The 25,728-nt window shown below is 33.3% G+C and overlaps 1 protein-coding gene and 1 long non-coding RNA gene across 2 annotated transcripts; one reads left to right on the top strand and one right to left on the bottom strand.

The window, feature by feature from the left end:
• Positions 1-5,522: 5,522 nt before the first annotated feature.
• On the bottom strand, positions 5,523-19,887 carry LOC141637779 (uncharacterized). Its single transcript, XR_012541905.1, has 3 exons — positions 19,235-19,887; positions 19,027-19,086; positions 5,523-5,739 (listed from the first exon to the last, which is right to left on the bottom strand). It is a non-coding gene; the product is annotated as an uncharacterized LOC141637779 (long non-coding RNA).
• Positions 19,888-20,747: 860 nt separating this feature from the next.
• On the top strand, positions 20,748-25,710 carry LOC141637784 (protein MICRORCHIDIA 7-like). Its single transcript, XM_074447196.1, has 17 exons — positions 20,748-21,137; positions 21,545-21,625; positions 21,737-21,871; positions 21,958-22,050; positions 22,130-22,214; positions 22,415-22,490; positions 22,599-22,727; positions 22,862-22,960; positions 23,047-23,148; positions 23,238-23,414; positions 23,496-23,591; positions 23,797-23,960; positions 24,144-24,342; positions 24,581-24,768; positions 24,873-24,963; positions 25,176-25,298; positions 25,383-25,710. Exons 1-17 carry the CDS (start codon positions 20,843-20,845, stop codon positions 25,428-25,430), a joined length of 2,181 nt encoding a protein of 726 aa, XP_074303297.1. The 5' UTR covers positions 20,748-20,842; the 3' UTR covers positions 25,431-25,710.
• Positions 25,711-25,728: the final 18 nt, after the last annotated feature.

Here is a 25,728-nt window from a genome sequence, read left to right on the forward strand (position 1 = left end):
TAAAAGGTTTGGAAAAAAATAAATTTAAAGGTTGTGTTTGACAAAAAAAACCCTACTTTATATTATACTAGATTTAATGCCCGTACGATGTACGTGCTAGGTGCAGTTTTCTATACTTTGTGTTTGAATTTTGGACTTAATTTTGTTGAACTGAACGTATGAGTAGAACTTAACATTTTCGAACCGAACTTACAGGATGTGAACAGAACTTATAAGAGCTGAAGTGAACTTATAAGAGCATCACTTATAGAAAAATAGGTATGAATTAAGCTTAACATTCTTGAATTGAACTTATAGGAGGTTAACTAACTTATGAGAACTTAACTTTTCTGAATTAAACTTATAAGAGTTGAGCCGAACTTGAGAGTGATTTTAAGTTCAAAAAACATGAACTTAATTGATCTCTTCGTGTATTAAGATAAATAAACTAATTTTGTATTAATATATCTGATAATGGTATTTTTGTTCGAAATATATCGTATTAATATTAGTAGTTGATAAAAGTTGAAGACTCTAATAGAGAAAGCATACTTTAATAGAGCATTTCACTAAATGTTCGAGGTTTATACATAATTGGTTATCGTAACTATGAGAACCTTTTAGATTATGAAAATAAAAATATTCAATTGTTAGTGTGAAATCTAAGGAAATGAAGCTACTAATAATTAATCGAAACTCACTAATAGTTTTTTGTCGTTTTAATGTGTTTTTATTTTTTTCATCTTATGTGTATTACAACTACAAATTATTAATATTATTATCACTATTGTTATTGTTATATAGTTGTTGTAGTCGTTTGAATAAGTTAGCTTGTCTTGTCTAGGAATATTGCCAAGTTTATCAAACATTGTGATCAATATTAGTTGTTTTTCATTTTTCTCAATAGCTCAATTAAGAAACCATATTTTAGTTTTATTTTTGTCTAAAGAGAGGGGTTAATTATAATAATATACGGAGTAATACAACGTGAAAACAGTAAAATTTACTTAATTTGAAAGAAACATGATTTTAGTAGGTGCTATCTCATAATCTCCCTCCAATTCACTATAATGTTCTCATTAAAATTGTTTTGGTAACATCTATTACCAGTAATGTCTTTTAATGTATATGTTCTATTAGGAATGTCTTTTAATGTATATGTGCTATATCAAGGACCAATGTAAATCTTAAATAATTTGTGAACGGGGAGATTGCATGCCAATTCATGCTGAAGGTAGGATGTTTAGTAATTCTTATTTCTACCTAAATTTCTTATACCACCTCGACTATATCGATTCAGAAACACGTACTCATACCATCTCATCAAGGTTAATGACTCTATTACCGTCATTCATCAACCTTCACCACGGTTATATTGGCAAATAAATATTGACAATGTATATAACGGAATCATATAATAATAGTCCTATTGTTGAGCACTTGAGCACAATAACTATTAATACGGCAATATTATAACAAAAAGATGATAAATTGATAGGAGTAGAAGTTAAACATTCGATATTGGCTTTACCCTGTATGCAATATCTATCTAACCATTAGACTATTAGTTTAATGTGTCTTCATGTCAAATTTTAATACTGATGGTGTGTCATATTTGATGTTTGGCAACTATTATGACGTTTTAATACATTAAAAATCTCATTATATAAATGGGTCGTATGAAAAGAGAGCGGTTAAGTTTATTAATGTAAAATCTTATATACAAATAATATTTAGGAACGATCTTCATCCCCTATAGACTAAAAGAATAACACATCTGTGTTATTCCCGATATTGGCTTTACCCTGTATGGAATATTTCTACTACAATATTTTACACAATCAATAATAATATTGCCGTCAATCACTATGCCCCATATATGGAATATTTCTTATGGTTACGTTTTATATATAAAAGTACATTTACATTAAATTAAATTCATATTCAATTTATTAAAATAATATTAGTAAACTAAATAACGTTTTATATATAAAAGTACATTTACATTAAATTAAATTTATATTCAATTTATTAAAATAATATTAATACACTAAATCTCTAGAATTAATCTTTATAAAATTACCGTGCTGTAGCACGGGTTGCTATACAAGTTTCTCTAACAAATGAAAGCAAAATTGCTTATCACAGCTTTAATCACAGTTTTAGTCACGCATACGGAAAGCAAAATTGCTTATCACAGCTTTATTCACGCATACGAAGGTTAGATGGATACGAATTACGAAGGTTAGATGATGAGCTCCAAATCGAAAGGCGAAAGCAGATGATACTCCATCATGGTGTCATGACTCATACTCTGATTCCAACTTCGGATCCTCCGTAAAATAAATATGGAGTAATCTCTTATAACGCCACCGTAATAACTATCTTATAGTACACTCGATATATAATACTTCGTATACTTCTTCACGAGCAATCGAGCATGATTGATAACAACTACTCCGTCATTATAATTTAAAAAATATCCATAATAAGAGTGTAGTTACCGACTTACCACTAATATCATCAATATTATTATAGTAAAATATATCCCGTAGTAATTTTATTGTTGATGTTGCAACGAATTAATTTCTCATCTTCAAATGACTTCTTTTCCTGTAAAATAAAAAGAGAGTAGAAAATTAGATTTCATAGTATAAAAGTGTATTATGTGTGAGAAATTAACGTGACGTATGCAAAAACTAATGTATGCAAAAATTAGGTTCATGCTTAATTTGATATGGGGAAGGGAGGCAATGAATCAAATCAATGATTAACTAGTATAGGACCCATGCTACAACACGACATTTTTAAGATTAGATTTATAAAGAGGAGAATTCAATAAAATTCTTTTTGGCATAAAATATATGATACTTTTAAGTTAATGTTATAATATAGTAGATATAATATTAGCAAGGAGGAAAAAAATAAAGTTTATTACTGTAAAAGTATAGTTGAAACTAAGTTAGTCTTATTCAAACTATTAATAATAATACTATAATGTTAAATCATTAAGGGGAACTAATTTATGAAATTAAGTTAGATGTAAATTATAATTAAAAAGACCTATTATCATTATAAAAAAAAACGGTAGAAATAATATACTACGCGTTTAAAGAGACGATTTAAAAATCAAAGGGAAATCAATTTGTTTCTAATGTTAGAATTGTTAGTAATGAGATCTGCCAAATCAAAGGGAAATCCATTTGTTTCCATATAGGATTGTTAATTATCAACGTCAGAATTTTTTTGGTTATACGTTAGAATGTTAGTAATAAATTTGGCAATAAATGGAAAATCAATTTGTTTTCATATAGGATTATTAATTAGAAAAGTTAAAGATTATTTTTAAATAGTGGGCTCAACATAGAATGTAATTGTGGTGTTTTCAATCCATAAAGCAGACCCATTAAAGTAGGGAGCACTTGGCGGGAAAACACTAAGAGAATTTTATTCTCTTAGTAGTAGGGGATATTATGTGTTATAACAGAAGCAAGAAAGAACTAATAAAAGAACAATAAAGAGACAAACGCACAGATTTACGTGGTTCACTAACGGTGTGTTAGCTACGTCCACAGGGCCGAAGGGAGAGAGTTTTATTGATATGTGATGAGTTTTCAGATTACAGATTCAGACGGTATGACTGTTAGGTAAAGGCTTAGAGAGTTTATATAATACTCTCTAAGACCTAATACAGAATGACCTAATAAAGGCCCAAGACATACCTAACCCAATAACAGATACGGATACCGTTCAAGTCGTTCGAAGCGGCGGTTAACAGAATCAAAGCACAAACCCAACATTATGAGCAGTCCATATATTCATTGCATGGTTTATATACACAAAATATCTTGCGTGGGAGTGTTTGGGTGTGAGTATGTGATCTAAATGACAATAGAAGTTGATTAGGTCTACACTTGCGTACAACTGGTTTATCACAAACAGATAATCAATTTTATATCTTTTGTAATTTAATTTTATATCTTTTGTAGTTATCTTTAAATATATTTTCATTTGTAATTATCTTTAAACATATTTTAACTAAATAATTATTTTTAAGTAGTTCGCAAAAGTTGGAGTCTCTATAATCGCTCGAAAAAAGCTTCCTTTAATAATATAGATAGATATAGTAGTGCATGTTTATTTTAAGGAAAATCACCATATTCGGATGTTCTCTAAATATATACTTCAACTAAAACCTAGCTATATAATTATAATATTTACATTGAAGTCAGGTCCATCACACAACGATATCAATTTAAAAATATTTTGTATAATTAATTTGTATAGATTTATTTAATTACATTGAAATCCCTTGGTTATATTGATTGATTTATAGTATAATTATAATACACTTGATCATATTTTACTTTACACGATTTTAAAAACAAAGTAGGGTTTTAAAGTATTATATTGATTGAAGATGGTTTGATCTGCTTAGCATTAGGTTAAGGGGGTCTTTGGTAAACGACATATTGGTCGATTTTGAGCATATTCAAGGGTTTTAGCGTGTTTGACCAACAATATGCTAATTTTAATGTTTGGTAAACACCATATTAAAACAACATATTTGGGGTCAATATACTGCTTACCCTAACATATCGGTTAACATATTGTAAAATAGGAAAGTTTACGTCATTTTACGAAGAAAACTCACAATCTACTAATCATAATCTGTCAATTACCTAACACTCAAATTAATTATACTAGTTGTAATATGCTAGTCAAACCTTCATCTATCATTTATAATCTGATTTTACAATTTGCTTATGCTGAAATTAATTCGCCGTTTATCAAATATGGCTTAAGTGAATGAATGAATAGCGAGTAGTAATAGTAAGTAAAAAGTGGTTAACTAGTGTAACACCCGTGAAAATTCACGGGGTTGTTTTAAAAATTTTAGTAACTAAATTATTTGTTAAAATTGTGAGATGAATACATTACGAATTCACTATTTATCTGCTCATTATAAATAAATATTAATACGTCTATATAAATTAATACATAAATTAAGTGATCTGGTAAACGGTTTGAATCACTTAATGACGCTCTAAACTCCGAGCTATCAATCATTCATTAGTCACTTTATGTTAGATATACCATCTTAATTGTTTGTTCACCTTTTTTTATTCTTGGTAAGAATTACTTAATTTAAATGTTAATAAATGAATGATATAGAGGCCACGAAGAATTAGTTAGCTTGTATCAAAGGCAAACATTATCACTGTGTGCGGAGGAATTTAACGAAATTTTCTATATGTATATATGTATTCAATCGGGTTGTATTGATGATAAAAGTGCTGAAGACACACATGCTTTTTCAACTTGGTCTTCTTCTAGTTCTTATTTCTACTACCGGTGTCATCCTATGCAACCAAATCCAAGGCACTCTTAAGTCACAACTTTTACAGCAATGACAGCTCTCACAACTTGTGTCGCCTTAGCAGCTAAAGCTTTCAGTAGCTGATTAAGACGGACATCAAATTCAAAACAATTCGATACATTTTAGATGACTTTGTGTTACTTGTAACTAAATAAGAGGAGAATAAGTAAGTAAACATTGCATTTAGAACCTTATTTCCGAAAAGAATTTACAAAAGTATTGACTCATAACAACTATGAACTTGGCCGTATTATATTAAGCGATCAGCAAGTTGAAACTTGTCTTATTTCCATTTCCGTTGCCACCAATTAGGAGGAGCTTTTAAAGTATAATTCGTATAAGATTGGAGTAATAAAATCCGTAGCTCATACTCTGAAGGCCTGTTAACCACCAAACGAAAGATCAATCCATAACAATCACGCCATTAGTTTAAATCTTAAAAATTTTCAAATGCATAACAGACATTCACACAATAACAATGGAGCAACATAAAGCATGAAAAATAATCATAATTAGACATTGCGAATTTCTAGTAATTTTTAAGATAAACTAAACTAATAATCACAAGTAAATTTTCATTCTGTTACGGAAGCAATGGCGGTTCATGACGGTCTGCAAGAGGCACAGTTACGCGGTTATCAAACGGTAGTGGTGGAGAGTGACTGCCTTCAAGTGGTTGAAGCACTGCACGCGCATCGCAATGGGAGGAGTTTGTTTTTATTACTCATTGAAGACATTTTATCGCTTTCTTATAATTTTCATTCTGTTACTTGGTCACATACGCGTCGCATTAATAACTCGGTGGCCCATGCTTTAGCTCATATTTTGCCTAGGATAGATGGTAAAACTGTGTGGTCGAACTTGTTACCTCCTATTGCGGACTCTGCGGTGGCGTATGATTTATCATTAATATAGTAATACCCTTCGGGGTGTTTTCCTCAAAAAAAAAAAAATAATCACAAGTAAATTTTAGGTTATAACAATGGGGAAAAAAGGTACTCATGTTTTGAGCATTATAGTTTATAGCAATGAAGTGGCACCCATCAAGTATACCAAATCTTACGTATCCATATGAAATTTTCAAATCTTGTCTTTGAAGAGAAAAAAAGAGAATTTACTTTCACAATACAATTATTTAAGAAATCACTCAACAGTCGATAAACTTTGAAATTGCGACGGTGACCAACTTTCTGTGTTCCATTCCATGATTTAATAATGAGTTAACCCAAAGAAAAAGACCTATACTATCAGTTTTTTTCCAGATAAGGAGCTCAACTTTAAAACTTTACAGTTAAGAAACTTTAGCCTAACACCGTTATCTTTTCCGTTAATAGATTTGTTTGATTTGTAAAATCAAAATATACAGTTCTTTTTCTGATCATCTTTCTCTCCATCGCATTCCCTCCTTTGCTATCAAGTATCTACTATCTAGCAAATTCAGTGACTTATGAAGTGAATCACACAGTGGACTCATCAATGGTAGAAGGAGTGAGTTTGAAGTTGCACAAAATCTCATTATAGACGGCAAACTATCCGTCTATAACTAAAGACGCCAAGAACATACTGGCATTACGCATAAGAAAAACAACAACTTGCGTGGTGGGCCAAAAACGTCATCACTTTAAGGGTATTTGACCCATCTTTTCTTTATAGACGGATATAGCAAGAGTTGATGAGTTGAAGTTGGCTCTTATTTAAATTAGTACATTGAAATATTGGCAGAATTTGCGTAACAACCCGATGACGGAATTCACAGAAGTTTCTGAAATTTGCTAGATTTGCGCCCTCACTATCTAGCACACTCATATTTCCCTCACTTAAAAATTTTCGGCAGCTATACATGGCCGGATGGCCCTCACCTCTAGAATTTCTTTACATTTGATGAGGTTTGGTACTGATCTTTTCAGAGGACATACAACTAATTTTTTTCCTCAATTACTCATGGTAAACTAACTTGCTGTTCATCAGTTTATTATGATCTACAAAAAAAAAATTGTTGCTTCAAATGAATTTATGCTATTCGTCGAGCACCAGGTATGCGAATACTAAAACCGTACTACATCTATACCAAAATTTTCAGTTTCATATTTCAATCCAAAATCTGAAAATCGTCGTCTACTTACTCCGACATGTAGAAGCTAACTCACAATCATCAGTTGATACTATGCTATGCTTCCTCCATAGTTCTTCAAGTAGAGTGGGAAAGAGAAAAATTAAGCCTATTATTTTACACAATTTTTGCTGCCTTGGTTTTAACGGCAATGTAACGGAAGAAGGATGGGAGTTCCTTAACTGGAAAATTTGGAAATACACTTCCTTAACAGGAAAAAATGCCAAAATTTAAGTCCTTGTCTTGTGGTTAACTCATTTAATAATTGAAGCTAATTGTCCAAACTATTGGATCTGGCATGTGTGACATATAGCTGAAAATACCGAAAAGGCTACAGATACACTAGGTGTACAAATTTTTTGTACACCATCCAATACGGTCATGACACGTGGCAAACCATGCTAAATTAGGTTAAATGGGTTTAGGGTTAGGTTAGTCATTTTGCATATGTAGTTAACTACTATATGGTTAGTTTTAATTCCTATTTCATTTATTTTGTTTCCATTTATATTTAGGCAATTACATAAAAATGAAATACTTAATTTATTATAAAATAACCATTAATGTTTACAAAATAATTAATTTTTGCATCAAACAATTATTTGCATCAAATTAACGTGCTTCGTAATTCAATTAGACATCTGACTAAATTAGGGTTCATCCCTAAATTGAATTAGGGATCAAAACAATTGAATTTCGTATAACATTTCCCCCCTAATTTAATTGAATTAATAAAATTAATGGATCGATATATCAATTTTATCGAAATTGTTCATTGTTTTCGTCCTAAAATAAGTAATTCGAATGTAACCCTAATCCAAAATGCAAATAAATAGAAAAATTGTTTATTCAATTGATGATGAACCCTAATTGAAATCGTTCTATTAAGAATGATGAAACCTAATTTAATGACTGTGTGAATTTCATTGGTTTGGAATTAGTCGAAAATTTGAGGCTTAAAAAAACAAAAACAAAAAATGTTGTGTTGGGGTTCGAACCCGCGTTGATGAGAATTGGGTAAGTTAGTTTTTGCAAGCATACTCGTAACTTGATTAAGCAAGGGGTATCGGACGTCAATTATACAATATAATTGCATTTTATAGTTTGAAATACTGTCAATATATAAAATAGTCAAACTTTCTTAATATATTGCATTAATATTCCGTCATTATTGTTGCCTATTTGGGTGCCCTAAATTTCGGCCATTTTGATTTATATGCATATTCTTTATTTTTGTAAATAAATTATTTAAGGAATATTTTCTACACCATTTACTTATTTAAATTTATTCTAAAATAATTTTATTATATTGTGTAATCTTATATTTTATATTTTTAATGGATTGTAAATTTATTCTTAAAGATTTGGTAACTCTTAAACGTGGGTATGATTTGCTGTTATTTTTGGAGGGAAATTTTGGAGGGAAAAAATGGAGGGAAAAAATGGAGGGAATTTTGAGTTGGGATTGTATTTAAGTTCAACCATTTGCTCACATTTTAACTTGCACACAGATCATCCATAATACACAAAAAATTCTAAAACCTTATCAAACTAACCCTAAATTAGAAATGGATAAGCGAGATGAAAAAATTGCAAAACTTATGTTACAAAATCGTATGTTGAAGCATCGACTTGCAAAGGAGAAGAAAGGTCGCGCACAAGATGTTTTGGAAACAAGGCGGTTCATTCAAGCAATGATGGAAATAACTACACAAAAAGAATTTGAAAAAGCTCTTTATGGGGTCCCTTGCCAAAATATCGAGTACATATATGAAGAGGAGTTTAATGCGAAAAAGGCTCCAATTCTACCCGATGACCATCTTAAATGGCGTCAAGTAGGTGACTTGGAGTATCTACCCATGCCTACTGTTGCGGATCTTTGCAATAGAGGTTCGGGATGAGTTTGGCAATAATGGAGATCAACCTACACCTCCTCCTCCTATCTATTTTGGATGGAGGTCTAGGGATCGATATCGAATGCCGCCACACGCAATTAAAAGCCTCCAGTTTTAGTTTCTTTATAGTTTAGGGTTATTAATTTTGTCATTTCACACGTTTTGCAAGTTTAGTTTTGTATTCTTGAATTTCATTCAGTTTATGCTATAGAAATTTTAATTGAAATAAATTTGATAGTCATTTCATCAATATCCTTTTAATTATTTGTTTGAATTAAGAATATGTGTGAACATCGAATCGAATTAAACGAAATATGGTTCAAAAGCAATTAAACTACTTGAAATAAATCGTGAAGTAACTTGAAATGATAAACCCTAACGTGATGGACATGGTGGAAAAAATGTGGTTTTTGTAGGATTCGAACCCACGATGCATAAGAAGTCCTAAAGGGATAGTCATGGAAAAAAAAAATAGTTGTGTTTTGTAGGATTCGAACCCGCGTTGCATTAGAAGAGATTATTTTTTTGCATTTGATTATAATTTGAATGAAAATCAATTGAATTAATAAATTAAAATGTGATCTCCCAAAATAATATGATTTCTGAAACTTAAGTAAAGTTTCCTAATTTTATGCCCTAAATTTTGGCCCAAAATTTAGTTTCCTAATCGTATCCCTATATTTTTTGCCAAAATATCTTGATATAATATTTAAAATCTTGAAATGAATATATTATAGAAGGATACAATAAAATTAAAAACGGAAAAGATATGCAATATGTAGTTTTTTATTATGAATAAAATTTGAAATGTAAATTTAAGAATAATGATTTGATGATAGAATATTGCGTGAATCAAATAGAAAGCGGAAAATATATGTTGCTAACAATAAAAACGCAAATTCGATGTAGTTTATATTTCAATTTATGTGATTAGTAATCGTGCTGATACCCATTGCTCAACTGGTTTCTGATAATATTGCATAGCGTACGCCAATCCGTGTTCGATTCTTCATAGACACATTTATTTGATTTTTTTTAATTTACCAAATTTAAAACCATTGGCGCAAAATTAATTAGTTTGACTAAATTCAAACATCATTGCTGCAAAATTGAATAATTTAAATTAAGTTTGGGAAAAAAATTTGAATTTCACACAGTTGGCGCAAAAATGAATATACTTGTTTTGGTATAGAATATAGGGTTTAGGGTATAGAATATAGGGTTTAGGGTTTAGAATATAGGGTTTAGGGTATAGAATATAGGGTTTGGGGTTTAGAATATAGGGTTTAGGGTTTATAATATAGGGTTTAGGGTTTCTAAGTTTGATTGTATGGAATTACTTAATAATTCATTTTATGTAATTATGTGCTAACTAGTCCGACTATAGCTTACTATCGACAATTTACGTAAATTAGCAACTAACTTGTTTCGATTCGATTATAGCTTACTATCGAAATTTTACGTAAATATGGAACTAACTTGTTCCGATTATAGCTTACTATCGACATTTTATGTAATTATGTACTAACTAGTTCCATTATAGCTCACTATCGAAATTTTCGTTAATTAGGAACTAACTTGTTCCGATTATAGCTTACTATCGACATTTTATGTAATTATGTACTAACTAGTTCCATTATAGCTCACTATCGACATTTTACGTAAATTAGGAACTAACTTGTTCCGATTATAGCTCACTATCGACATTTTATGTAATTATGTACTAACTAGTTCCATTATAGCTCACTATCGACATTTTACGTTAATTAGGAACTAACTTGTTCCGATTATAGCTTACTATCGACATTTTACGTAAATTAGCCACTAACTAGTTCAATTATAGCTCACTATCGACATTTTATGTAATTAGCACTAACTAGTTACGATTATAGCTTACTATCGACATTCCATGTAATTAGCCACTAACTACTTACGATCATAGCTTATTTTAACTATTTCATGTTAAAACGTAATTACGGAGCTATATTGATCATATCTTTGTTTAGGGTTTAGTTTTAGGGATTAGGGTTTCAAGGAATTTGTTTTAGGGGTTAGGGTTTCTAGGGTTTGGGGTTTTTTTTTTTTTTTTTTTTTTTTTTTTTTTTTTTTGGTACAATATCTCTATTTTATGTCAAAATAATTTAGCTTATTGTTTTTAATTTTTAGCTTAATAACAAGTTAAACGTAAAAAAAAAACAAGTTAAACGTAAAAGAAAAAAAAAAAGGTAAAAATGGGTTTTCCTATAAATCTAACCATATCCCCCCTTCAACTTCCTTCTTTCCCAGTATCGTCCTCCTCTAGACCTCTACCATATCCCCCCTTCAACTTTTCCTCCCTAAAAAACCCTCTCCTTAACCCTAATTTTTTTTTCTCACAACCATCTCATCAAAATCAATGGCTAACCAAGGGGAACTTAATTGGGCAATCTACTGTCCTGCCCCTTATCGTCCTCCTCTACCAAAAGCCATTAAAGATCTCATGGGATCGTCTTACTCGTCGATATTGGTTCTACCCACGGAATACCGCACAATTTCAAGTTCTTTGCATGCAACGATTTGGTTGTGCACGAAATCATTCCAAGGTGTTACTCGTGGGATCGTGGTTCACTAGTAGCGGTTTGCAAGGCATGGGGCCGTGGATGGGCAGAGTACCAAGACCAGAAGTTCCGAAAGAAACATGGACTTGCATGAGGCCATGGATGGTTATACTAGCAATGGGTTATGTAAAATAGGTTTTTAATTATATAAAATCGTATATTAGGTTATCCTTTAGTTGCGTTTTAATTATTAGTACGAAAACTGTAATCCGTTTGCATGCAATCGGATTTCATTTTGGTAAAAAATCGGCCCAATTTGATTGCATGCAATAGGATTTGGTTTTGGTAGATAATGATCAATCTAATGTTGCATGCAAGGGTAATTGATGTAAACGGGTTGTATAATATGCCGTCTAGTCTCGTATTTAGGGTTGTAAATTGGTTGTAATTGGATGTAAATTGGTTGTAATTGGCATAATCTGATGGTTTTCCGTCTTTTAATCAGATTAATCGGATGGTATTTTCGATTTAAACTTCACTTTCAATTTCGATTTTATGTTCAATTTCAATTTTATGTTCAATTTCAATTTTATGTTCAATTTTGTTAAATTACGATTTTATGTAATATTTCGATTTAATCTGATGGTTGTAATTTGCTTATAATCGTTCATTGTCGCTTGTAATCCCGTTAATTAAAGTTCAATTTCGATTTTGCATGTTGTTTACCAAGTGTAAATGGTTGAGTATGGAGATGAACATAATCATCACATGCACTTTGACTTAGGTTGAGTATGGAGATGCAAGGGTAATCATTATCTTGTGAAGATAATGATCAATCTTAGTCATTGGGCAGCGTAATGGTTGATTGGTTCATTAGCATTGTGATTCGAGTTTACGAAAATAATAAAAACCGTATCACAATGAAAGTAATCACGTTTTCCTTAATCAATGGTAAGTCATCATTAACCCGTTATGCCAACCACGGTTTTGAACCCGTTTTTATATGACGGGTTAATTTCAGTCATTAAACCCGTTTTTAATTTTAACCCGTTTGACTGAATATGACTTACTAATTTTGTCAATTTTTGTCTGAATTGTGTTCACAAACCCGTTTACATACCCGGTCACAAACCCGTTTACATACCCGTTTACATACCCGTTTACTTTCCCTTTTTTCTGTGTTAAAAAATAAACCAATTTAGCGTAACTCGATCAATTTAATGACTGAAATTAACCCGTTTACTACTTTAACTCGATTTAACCTGTTTTTTTAACCCGTTTTTTTTTAACCCGTTAATTTAACCCGTTTTTTTAACCCGTTAATTTAACCCGTTTTTTTAACCCGTTAATTTAACCCGTTTTTTTAACCCGTTTATTAAAATGCTATTAGAAGTCACTAGACACAATTATTCACTATAAATGTAACTAACCTCTCATTCATTATCACCCAACCTACCCTTCATCATTCATTAATCTCTATCTTATACCACTTCAACTTCCCCTTTTTCTTTTAAAAAAAAAAACCCTATGGAAGATCATCGTGACCCCGACTGGCGATGGATGCAACCACCGCCTAGAAGAGTTTACCCAATACCCGGTGTTATTCGGGACATGACCGTAGCACCAACAATTAAAGGCACGGATGAGGAAAAATCCGCCTTCAAGGTTGCCGCATGCATGGACCTCATGTCGGGGTACATATTTCCTAGGAGTGGTGCATGGCAGAGAATACATATGACCCGTACTTGTAAGTTGTGGGCGTATGGATGGGCTGAGAGAAGGAAAAGCGTTGAAGCGGAGCAGAAAAAAGCGGAGGGCAAATATGGTGAAGGGGCGAAATATTGCCCTTAATCGGTCATGATCTATGTTAGTGTAAATTAACTAGTTTTTCCTATTGTAAAATATGTGGGTTGTAATCGTACTAGTCAAGTATGATGTAATCGGATATTGTAAAATATGTGGGTTGTAATATGTAATCGGATTGTGTAATTATGTTGGTAACTTGTAATCCGATGATTTTCCTATGGTAATGTAATCGGATTTTCATAAGTTGTGATGGTTATTCGTTTAATTTCCGTCTTATAATCGCTTCTTTAATTTCCGTCTTTAAGTTGTGATGGTTATTCGTTTAATTTCCGTCTTATAATCGCTTCTTTAATTTCCGTCTTTAAGTTGTGATGGTTATTCGTTTAATTTCCGTCTTATCATCGTAATTGGTTAATTGGTAAAAAATTGCATCTAAGGGGAATTGAACACGGGTTTCCTGCAAAAAAATTATGTGTAAGGTAAAAAAATTGCATCTAATGGGAATTGAACACGGGTTTCCTGCAAAAAAAGACAACAGCATGACCAATAGACCACAAACTGATTGATGTTAACATTGCAAAGTGATTTATAATTATTCTTGAAACCAAACCCGCGACAAACGTATACAATTAACTTTAATTCTTTCTCGTAGGTTTATGTATACAATTAACTTTAATTCTTTCTCGTAGGTTTATGTATACAATTAACTTTAATTCTTTTTTACGTTTCACTAACTATTACGCAATTACAATTACTCATAGACAAATTGAAAAAACTTTATAACATTTCGACAAAACTGATTAATAAACTAAATTAATTCGTCTAAACTAACCGAAAATTGCTCAACTCGAATAAATTGCAAATCTGACTTAATTAACATTGTCTACTATTCAAATAAACCAAATGAATTCAATAAAATTGACAAAAAACAATTGAAATAAAATCGTCTTAAAACTTAATTAAAGAGTCATCTACTGCGTGTTACGAGCTGTGCTTCTAGTAGCCCTCCTCCTTCTCGGCGTAGGTTGTGACGGACCTGCCTCGTTGAGGTTTAAAGCCCTCCTCCTTCTCGGCGTAGGTTGTGACGGACCTGCCTCGTCGAGGTTTAACGCCCTCCTCCTTCTCGGCGTAGGTTGTGACGGACCTGCCTCGTCGACGTTTAAAGCCCTCCTAACTGTAATTTGTCTAGGCCTAGGAGCTCTACCCGTTCCTCTCTTATCAACGGGGTCTTGCAACCCGCCTTCTCTACGTGGAGTCGCATTTCCATGTGTAACGCCGATTGTCTTCCTTCCGTTGTAGTCTCCTTTTCCCCCACAACCGATTAACTTCACAACCTGCACCCATGTCGTTGAGGGTCTGAATGCCAACCGTTGCTTCCATTTCTTTCACCATCTTCGATGTATCTCTATCATATATGGCGAAAGCATCATCGGATTGTAATGCTAGCCAGAATATGTAGTCGTTCCTCAATGTCACCCCAAGTGAACGCCTAAGGCGTTCCGACTCACCAGGTGTGTGGTAGCCAACCTGAAGATGCTCATAACCTCTAACCAAATCCTTTCGAAACCGAGGCAAAATGTACTTATCAGGAATTAACTGCACTTTCTTCAGCAACATAGCACGGATAATATGCCTACATAAAATTCCTCGGAATTCAAAACGTTGACAACTACAATTATACTCACCCGTACCCGTGTTGATTGTGACATTATAGTTCTTATCCCGTGGAGCCCAAAACGGATGTTTCACCTCCTCGGTTACAACAAAAGAAGAGAATTGCCCGATATTCATTTCACTAGAAGCATTAATGTGTATAAGGGCGTACACCTCTTTTTTTACCTTCGCGAACATCTTATTAGTATAAGCTCTTTGGAAGACTTCCTCAACGATTAAACTCTTATCGTACGAAGACGGTTTATTGGTGCAAGCAAAGTTTAATCGTTCTTCCTCCTCGACCTTCACTCGTAGGGCATTTTCGTAGTTGCCTAGGAATGCGAACAAAGTTGTTTGCGGATTAACATAATTCTTGAAGAATCTGTTCGTCTGCTCACTTCTTTGTGTGGATGACATACCTGCGCAAAACATGTGCCTCCAATACAACGGAACCCATGAATCCCTTTTTTCATACATCTCCTTGATCCAGCTATTCCCTCGTATCCCATATTTATCGACAAAAATTTGCCAAGATGCCTCAAAATCATCGATGTCCTTACTCTCATAGACCACATCCCTTAGGTCAGGCTTAATTTCACGGAACCTAGCAAAGTTCCCCAAATTCTTAAAACCATTTCGCATTATGTGCCAAAGACACAAACGGTGTGGCACATTAGGAAATACGGTCTTCACAGCCAAGCCAATCCCCCTACATTGATCGGTGATTATAACTGAAGGAGGTCTACCCATACAGTCTAACCATCTCCTAAACACCCAAGTAAAGCTTACGGCGTCCTCGTGTGAAATCAAAGCGGATGCAAGTACAACAGTACTACCGTGATGATTTACACCAACAAACGGAGTAAACGGCATTTTGTACCTGCAATTTAAACATAACTATTTACCAAACTAACATTTATTTTCCAAAATAACCATTTCCTAAAACTATTCATAAATTAAAATAGAGTATTTCGAATAAAAAACCTATTCATTCCTACGTCTAATCAATTTAACAAAAAAGAAAAGGCGAGAATTCAATTGTTAGCTCTAATATCAATTTTATTTCAAATAGGTAACTGTTAAATAGGTCTCATACTAGTCATACCCAGCTATACTTGTACAACACGATTTTAATTACGAATCATCAATTTACGACTGATAAAATTTGTCAAAAAATTAGGTGGAATAAAAGAAATTAACGGGGATGATAATGTTACCTGTTACAAAGGAACGTAGCGTCATATGAAATCGCATCACCAAATACCTTTGCCATAGCCCTGCAACGTCCATCGGCCCAAAATACATTAACCAACATCCCTTTTGAATCCGTCTGGATTGCATAGTAAAAATCGGGATCGATTTCTTTCAACTTAATAAATCTTTCTTCAAGAGCGTTAGCATCACCTTGAATTCTAAAGCGTCGTCGTTCTTGATTGAGCATGTTCCTCAAATCACGCTCAATGACCCATTAAATTCGCGTGACCACCGACTTCTCTGACCAAGGTGTTAAAGTTTTTAGCAATTGGGATACCGGCTTCATCATTCATCATGGCTCGTCTCTTAAAATATGCATCCCATACCCTATATCCGACCATATGTCGACTATTTTTAGGATTGAGATCATCATGATTGTGGTCCAATATAACCTTCTTGATGACCATGAAATCATCAAGTAAAGTGGCTTCTACGACACATTCGCATGGCTTAAATGAGGAGACGTCAATGTTCTTTTTCCGTGGTTTAGCCGCTCTTGTGCAACATAATCTGACTCGTTTATACATGTAGAAACGAGGCTCGCTCTTTCCCACACCATATCGCTTTACCCCTTTTTCTGAATAGCATTCCAATAGTTTGCTAGTCCTGATATAAAATTGAAAGCCTTGATTATAGGCATATTGGTAACAATATGCACCAAGCTCATCACCATTAGCAAAATGCATTCCTTGTGTCGGAGGGTCAAGTTCAACATTGTCGGTGTATCCGCTTTTTAGGAACTTAGCGACCTTCGCACATACCCCCTTCAACAACAGGAGGTTCATGCAACTCATCTACCTCATTTTCGACGACGATCATCGTTGTCATTGACGTCACCCTCATCGTTGACGTCATCATCATGGTTGTAGTCATCTCCAATGTTGATAGGTTCACCATCAACACCGTCATCATATAAAAAATCATCTAAGCTAAAGTTGTCAAAGCTAACAACCTCCTCTTGATCATCCTCATCCAGTTGAACTTCGACGTTATTAACAATGTCCTCTTGATCATCCCGTCTGTTGATCTTCAACGTTATTATGAACATCTTCTAAACTGATATTGTCAAGATCGTCTTCCCAAGGCAAAGGCACATTAAGATCAAGCTCATCATCTTCCCCAGGAAAATTAAGATCAAAATTCATCTTCAATTACTAATGCTTGTGTTTTTCTTAAAAAAAAATATCTCTTTGTTTTACTGTTAATACTTCAACGTTGATAGGAGAAAATAAAAATAATTATACCAAAAAAATCTCAACAAAAAGATATGATTTAGAATACGGTATTCAAAATTATACTCGTATGATTTAAGAATAAATTTAAATAAATAAATTTAATTGTATCAAATAAAAGATTCTTATAATCATTTAGTTACCAAAAAAAATATAATATGAAAATAAAACATAAAAGGAAACAATAAAAGGCGAATATTTAGGGCAATATAATAGGAAAATTTGACTATTTTATGAATTAAGATTATTTAACACTATATAATAAAATAAAATTGATTATTAGATGTCTTTGATACCCCTTGCTTAAAAGGTTAAACACCCTTCTAATGCACAATGCATCTCGTGTTCGATTCTTATTAACAACATTTTTTGGTTTTTGTATTCTTTTTACTACTTTTTTTCCCCCAAATTGCACGAATTAGGGTTCATCACGAATTAGGGTTCATCAATCATTAATGATAACAAATATCAAATTACATACTAGATCAATTTCACCTATTTAATTACGGTTCATAATCATTTGATTACTCGAATTAGTGCTAAATTTTTGCACCTATTGACGAATTAGGGTTCATCAAATCGCATTCAAGTTCAAAAAAAAAATCACGAATTGAATTAGGGATGGTATTTCGATTTTGATTATTGTATATGAAATATTAATCAATTTAACACTAGGTGTACAAATTTAGAAAACTAAATCAATTTAACATTAGGGTTCCAATAATTGATTATTCGGATAAAAATTAGGGTTCCAATAATTAGGGGTTTTTCGAAAAATTATGCAACCATAAAAAATGGTGAATAAATTCTCATAATGTTTACGAAAATAAAGAAAACTAAATTGAAAATTTAGAAAACTAAATCAAATATAACAAACATAACCATAAATAATGTTAACTAAGTGTAGTTAACTAATTAACTATATATGTAAAATGACTAACCTAGCCCTAAACTAATCTAACCTAATTTACCACGGTTAGCCACGTGTCAAGCCACCATTGGTTTGTGTACAAATTTTTTGTACACTATGTGTATCTGTATCATCTTCCTGAAAATACTGACTGTATTTACAAAGAAAGACCCTAAACACAATAGTACAAAAAAAAAAAGTTGGATTCTAGTTAAAATCAATGCAGATACTGTGTGTTAAATTAAAATCAAGAAGGCTAAGCTGGCTAACCATAGGTGAAGTGGAGTAAATATCAAGGCCGTCCCAAATCACAAATGCATCATTTTGATCCTGAAATACAATAGTGCAAATTATACTGCATGATAAAGAAATCGACATATATTGCCAATATAAGAGGTTGGATTCTCATTAGTTTAAGAATGGAACAAATAAGTTTGGTTATATAAACATAAAAAATTATCGAATTTTGATACATTACCTGTTCGGAGTCTTCGGATAATTTATTCAAGAGGAAATACCATGTGTTAAACCCTATGTGAAAAAAATAACATCATCATATGCTATATTTTCCAAAGAATACAAAATCGTATATTATGCTTATATTTTCCAAAGATTACAAAATCAATGGAGTTACTATGTGTTATTAAGAATATGTTATATTCCAAAAATAAGTTGAATAAAAGGGGGAAAAAGAAGGTTGTAAAACTCGCGAAAACCACCGACCGTAAAAAACACGCCACTACCGATCTTGTAATAATCGCCGGCGTATGGGAGTGGATTGTTGGGGATCTGACAGTTAGGGAAGATGTGATAGGCTTTTTGGTGAAGCACGCTTCTTTTTTGGTGTAAATTGAAACCCAGAGAGAAGAGTATTATAGATGGTTGTGAATTGAAATTTTGTTTTGAGAAGATTAGATTTGTGTGTTTGATAACAAAACCCTTCAATAAGCACACATTTTTTCAATTACCTGCTTATGACGGGTCACTGCTCACTCGAATGTGTTAATCTTGATGGATTATACTCCATAAAATAAAATTTTTGGGGGTGGATTGTTGGAGATCTGGAAGTTGGAGAGTAATAGAGATTCTTGTGAATTGAAATTACACAAATTCTCATTGAAGACATGACATATTCATCACAAGCTGAAGACGGATACCATTTTACCTCACAATGTACCCACTTTTTCTCTCTCTGCAACACTATTCATGTGGTCCCCTTTCTCCACTAACCCATTTTGTTACCATTTTATCTCACAAAATATCCGTCACAAATGGTAACCCGTCACAAGGGAGACCAATTGTTGAAATTATTAGTTTTGAGAAGAGGGTGAAAGAATAGATTTAGTGGGATTAATAATGGTGAGAAGTCAGGGAAAGGTTGAGGATGATGATCTGAATTGCGAAAGTGTTTGAAATTTATTTTGAATGAGTCTTGTTGTTTGGAAAATGGATTTACCTGGTAAGTTGTAATCTAGATAGAGATGAATTATATTGGACATTGAAGCACGCCAGCTTAGGAAATTGTATATTGATAGAAAGAGAATTGACTGTTTTTCTTTTTCTACTAAATGTTCATGGTAGTAGAGAATGACAAAGGAATAGGTTAAAAGTACGCCACATTTAATTGGACTTTGTTTTTTTTTTTTTTTGCTGATGTGGCCATATTGCAAAACCGTGATTGGCTCAAACAAAACTGATTTTGTGAGGTTGAATGTGAGGGTTGCATTACCTTAATTCTCAAAGGAGATTGTGCCACCTCAGCGGTTTTACAAGATTCTTTTATATATATAATGATGATTAGTAGGATGTAGTAACCGCCAAATGAGTAAGAAGTGGTGGAATGGTGGAGCGCTATATTTTGGCGGGCTTAATATATGTCCCACACACACAAACCACATGACCACTACGGCACTACCTTACACGTTGACGATATATATATATACACAGAGAGTTTGACGCAACTTTTAAAACTTGGTTATTCAGTTATTCACAAAAAGGAAACACCGACCTATCTAGCAAGAAGATTATACTAATACTACTAACTTTGATTTTATTTGATTCCCCAATTCAATTAAATTAAATAAAGATGGCGATTATTGGAAGCAGTGAACGTGAATCCGGCGACGCCGTTCGTAGTTCCATCGGAAAAAGACCAAGCTTAGTTTCTTCTGATAATAATAATAATAATAATAATAATAATAATAATAATAGCAAAAGGGTGAAGTTTGAGGTGGAAGTTAGTAACAGTAATAATAACAACGAAACGACGACGACGTCGTCAGTGTTGCCCAGCAGCAGTAGTTCGAAGCAGTTTTGGAAGGCTGGTGATTATGAGGGTCTTCATCATCCCCTTTCTTCTTCTTCCTTTTCTTCTTCTTCCGGTATCTAATCTTTCTTTCTTTCTTTCTTTTCTAATTTGAATATTTGATTGATTGTCACATCTACTCCGTATATAATGTATTAATGCAAGATTACTTCCCATTATTATTATTATTATTATTTATTAATTAATTAATTAATTGATTGATTGATGCATGCTCTTGTTAGTATATCCTTTTAAAGTCCAGGAATGGCGGCGTTGTTGTTACTATACTTTTAGTTTCTACAATTAGGAATAACACAATTAGGACGAATTAGGAATGAATGAATGATTGGATGATGATGAATTGATGATGTGATGCACTCCGATCCTTTAATAATGAATGCTGCATTATTATTAATACAAGTACTATATAATCAAAGCCCTAGAAACAAGTTTTAAGTATAGTGTATATGAATATTTCATCAGGTACAAGTGGTATGGATCATGCCCGTGTCCACCCAAGGTTCTTACATTCAAATGCAACCAGTCACAAGTGGGCATTGGGAGGTTTCTAATTACTACTAACTAATTACAACTCAATTATCATCAATTTCATTCATCTTGTCTTTTTCAAATTTAATATTCCCTTGCTCTCCTCTATTGCATGCATCCATCCAGCTTTTGCAGAACTTCTTGACAATGCTCTCGACGAGGTTTCTAATGGAGCTACTTATGTAATTGTTGATGTGCTTCTGAACAAGAAACTAGCTCTAACACAAGATCAACATCACTTTAAGACCTTGCTACTTCAAGGTACAAACTAGCTTCCTACTGGAGTATTATTTATTGATGTTAACTTAATAATAATAATATTATTATCATTAATACTATTATTGCAGATAACGGAGGTGGAATGAGGCCTGATCAAATGCGAAATTGCATGTCTCTTGGTTATTCATCAAAGAGCAAACTTCCAAACACTATTGGTCAATGTATGTATGTCATCTGTTGCCATGCTTTTGCATTCTAATTAATCAATCATCTACGAATAATATTCTACCATCAACGCAGATGGGAATGGATTCAAGACAAGTACGATGAGACTAGGTGCTGATGTTATTGTATTTTCATCTACTAAACCCAAGGACGGGACATGGTTTGCAACTCTTCTTTATTCTTCATTCTCTTTCCTTACAATCCACTCATTCTCACTGCCTTTATATATATTTAGGCTACCACTCTGAGTCTCTGATGATGAATACCAATTTTCTTAAATAAACCACCCTTTTAAGTTCTAAATATGAATGCTCATCATCATCATAAAGCCCTAAGGAACCTTGTACGTTATTTTTGCAGCCCTACGAGAAGTATAGGGATGCTATCCTACACTTTTTTGAAAAGCACTAGAAAGGAAGACACCGTTGTTCCCATGGTAATGACCAGCATATTTGTATCATCCTTTGATGTTTGTATAGAAATGCCAACATACGAGACACTTTTCTAACATGGACAATTGTTTATTCGTGACCTTTTAAACAAGGTCGATTATGAGAAGAAGGGGCATGGTTGGACCAAGATGGTTAGGTCTTCCTTAAATGATTGGCATCTAAATTTGGATACCATTACTGAATGGTCGCCATACTCTACTGAAGAAGAGCTTCTTAAGCAGGTTTATTTCTCCTTCTTTAATATGGAGCACCTCTTATCTACTACGTATAAATATATATATGGTGACGCGAATTGGAGTGTAATATTTCAAATTTTCTGCAAATTTGTTTTGAATAAATTTGCTTGTCTGTGTAGTTTAATTACATAGATAATCAAGGGACCCGAATCATCATATACAATCTATGGGAGGATGACATGCAACAATTGGAGCTGGATTTTGATACAGATCCTCACGTATGTTTTCAAGAATTTCTGTGTAAAATAACTTCCAGTTATTATGATGATGACGATGACAGTCCAACAAGTCTTTATGATAACAGGATATTCAAATTCGAGGAGTCAATAGAGATGAGAAAAAAATAGCCATGGCAAGAAAGTATCCTAATTCTAGGCATTTCTTAACATTTCAGCATTCACTAAGGGTAACCTATATTTTTTTGATAACTTTACTAAGGAATTGCATACGGAGAAGTTGTCATTAATTTTCCTTAAAAATTGGGGTATGTGGCAGAGTTATGCATCGATTCTGTATCTCAGACTTCCACGAGGATTTCGGATTATGCTGCGGGGGAAGTATGTGGAACACCATAACTTGGCGAATGATATGGTGTACGCTAAGGAAGTTCAGTACAGACCTGTGCCCATCACTGATGGCATTGTCAAGAATCCTATTGTTTCTTCCAAAAATGTACCAACCTACTTCTATATTTGTTCTGTCTCTGTTAGCTGCTGACTAGAGGATTTAACTTACTCCGTGTTGTGTTTTCAGATGCAAGTTTTGGTGACTTTAGGATTTGTTAAAGATGCAGAAGATCATATTGACATTCAAGGTTTCAATGTTTACCATAAAAACCGGCTAATTAAGGTTTATTTTCTCCAGCTCCATTTTTCGTGCATTCCAATGCCTCTTCTTAACGAACACTTTCTCATTTATTTTCAAAGAGATACAGTCTGACCATATCTATGAATCAAATCTTCTATGAAAATTTTGTATTTTTTCAAGGGTATAGTTTAAAACCTTGACAGCATTTTATACCATACCAATGATGTTTCCTTCCATGTTTAATCAGCCATTTTGGAGAGTGTGGAATTCTGCGGGAAGTGATGGTCGGGGAGTCATAGGTCTGTTGGAAGCGGATTTTGTGGAACCGGCCCATGACAAGCAGGGTTTTGAGAGAACCACTGCTCTTTCTAGACTTGAAGCGCGTCTAATTGCTTTGCAGAAAGCTTACTGGTTTGTGATATTTTTTTTTTCCTGATCTTCACTTTTGACATCTGGCACTTTATTCCAGGCCACAAACACGAGTCCTTTTTGTAAGACACTTGTGTTTGATACTACTAAGTTGAGTCGGGAAACGTAGGTTCAGATAGTGTTGAATGACTTTTTAAATGTTCCTGGAATACCCTCTTTTCTTAGGCGTGATAACTGCCATTTGATTGGTTATGCACCCCGGAGAGCATTGAACAAAACAGCTTTGGAAACGCCCCTCCCTGTATCAACTAACAGTAACACTTCCAATGGAAAAGTGCATAAGAAAGATTCAAATAAAGATGATACCAAAAGTGCGCACTTTGAGACACCAACTTCAAGACCACTGAGCCACTCGACCACTAAGGTATGCTCTTCAAACCCTCTTAAGTGTCAGGTGAGATCGTAAGGTCATCGTACCTACAATTATTTACAACATGACGATTAGTTATAATAAACTCATAGCTGCCTTTTAGTAATTTTATTACACTGATTTTGTTGTAAGGCGGTTTAGTGGATAATTTTTGCTAATTGTATGCATATGACTATAAGCTTGATGAAATAATTTGCTTTCTTTATTTATTCACAATTTGGTGCACTTCTAGTTTTCAAGATCTGAAGCGAATGATAATCTGCATACCTGTGAGTTAGAGAAAAGCAATGCTACGTCGAATACATCACATTCAGTAAAGAGAAATGGTAAACTCAATAGCTTTCAGTCAGAAAAGGAGGATATACAAGGTGATATAATAGTAGCCAAGTTGGCAAAAGAGAACCTTGAATTGAAGAAAAGGTATACGGTTTTCCTTGGTCTATGATGGGAACAATTATCAAACATTATTTTCCCTCTTGTTTTCATTGACTACTATTAGAATGACTCCGCTACTTTGTTTACAGGCTACACGATCCTAAAAAAGCAAGCAAGGAAGATGATTTGCAGGGACAAGTAGAAGTGGAGAGGGAGAAGTGCAAATCACTTGAAAGCAAAGTAAGTATGTGTCAAACAAAAGGGGTCACCATTTGCACATATTTGGGAATTGTATTCAATCGTGTTTATTTATGCTAAAAAAGTGGCTACATACCATTTCGTAAATCATGAATGTTGTAGCCTTAAGTCTCAATATTAAAGAGTCTTGTTAACTATTAAGTGGGAGTGTAATGACAATGGTAATGAGAGGCTGCATGGTATGTGATGTATAGCTTGAGGAGGCAAACAAGAAGATTGAAGAAATGGAGAAAGAGCAGGAAACTCTAATAGAGATATTCGCAGAGGAAAGAGAACGACGGGATGCTGAAGCAGAAGATTTAAGGAAGCGTCTAAGGGTTAGTGAGTTGGTTGAGTAGCTAGCGGTATAAATTCCTTTAGCCGAATTTGTTGTAACTGTATATTATTTTGTGTTGATATAGGATGCTTCTAGAACGATGGACGAGTTGCTTGAGAAAACCAAGAGATGAGAGGAGGAGGACAGAGGAAAGCGGAAAAGCGAAAGATGATAGTGTATTACTACGAGTAGTAGATTTGGTAATTAAGTTGAGGAGTAGGCGAAGTAGAGACATAGGTTAGGGAATGTAAAGAAGCATTGATTCAGGCATTGATATTTGTTCAACTAGTTGAGTTTAGTCTGTATAGTTAGTTAGTATCCATGTGATTCCATACCCATATGTGAAACTGTTGAAATAATTGAATATGTTGGTTTAAATAAATTTGAATAAATAGGGTGGTGTTAAAATGAAATCTCAAGAGTTTAAGCCA

The sequence above is a fragment of the Silene latifolia genome, unplaced genomic scaffold, assembly GCF_048544455.1.
Source record: "Silene latifolia isolate original U9 population unplaced genomic scaffold, ASM4854445v1 scaffold_144, whole genome shotgun sequence".
In the NCBI taxonomy this organism is placed as follows: domain Eukaryota; kingdom Viridiplantae; phylum Streptophyta; class Magnoliopsida; order Caryophyllales; family Caryophyllaceae; genus Silene; species Silene latifolia.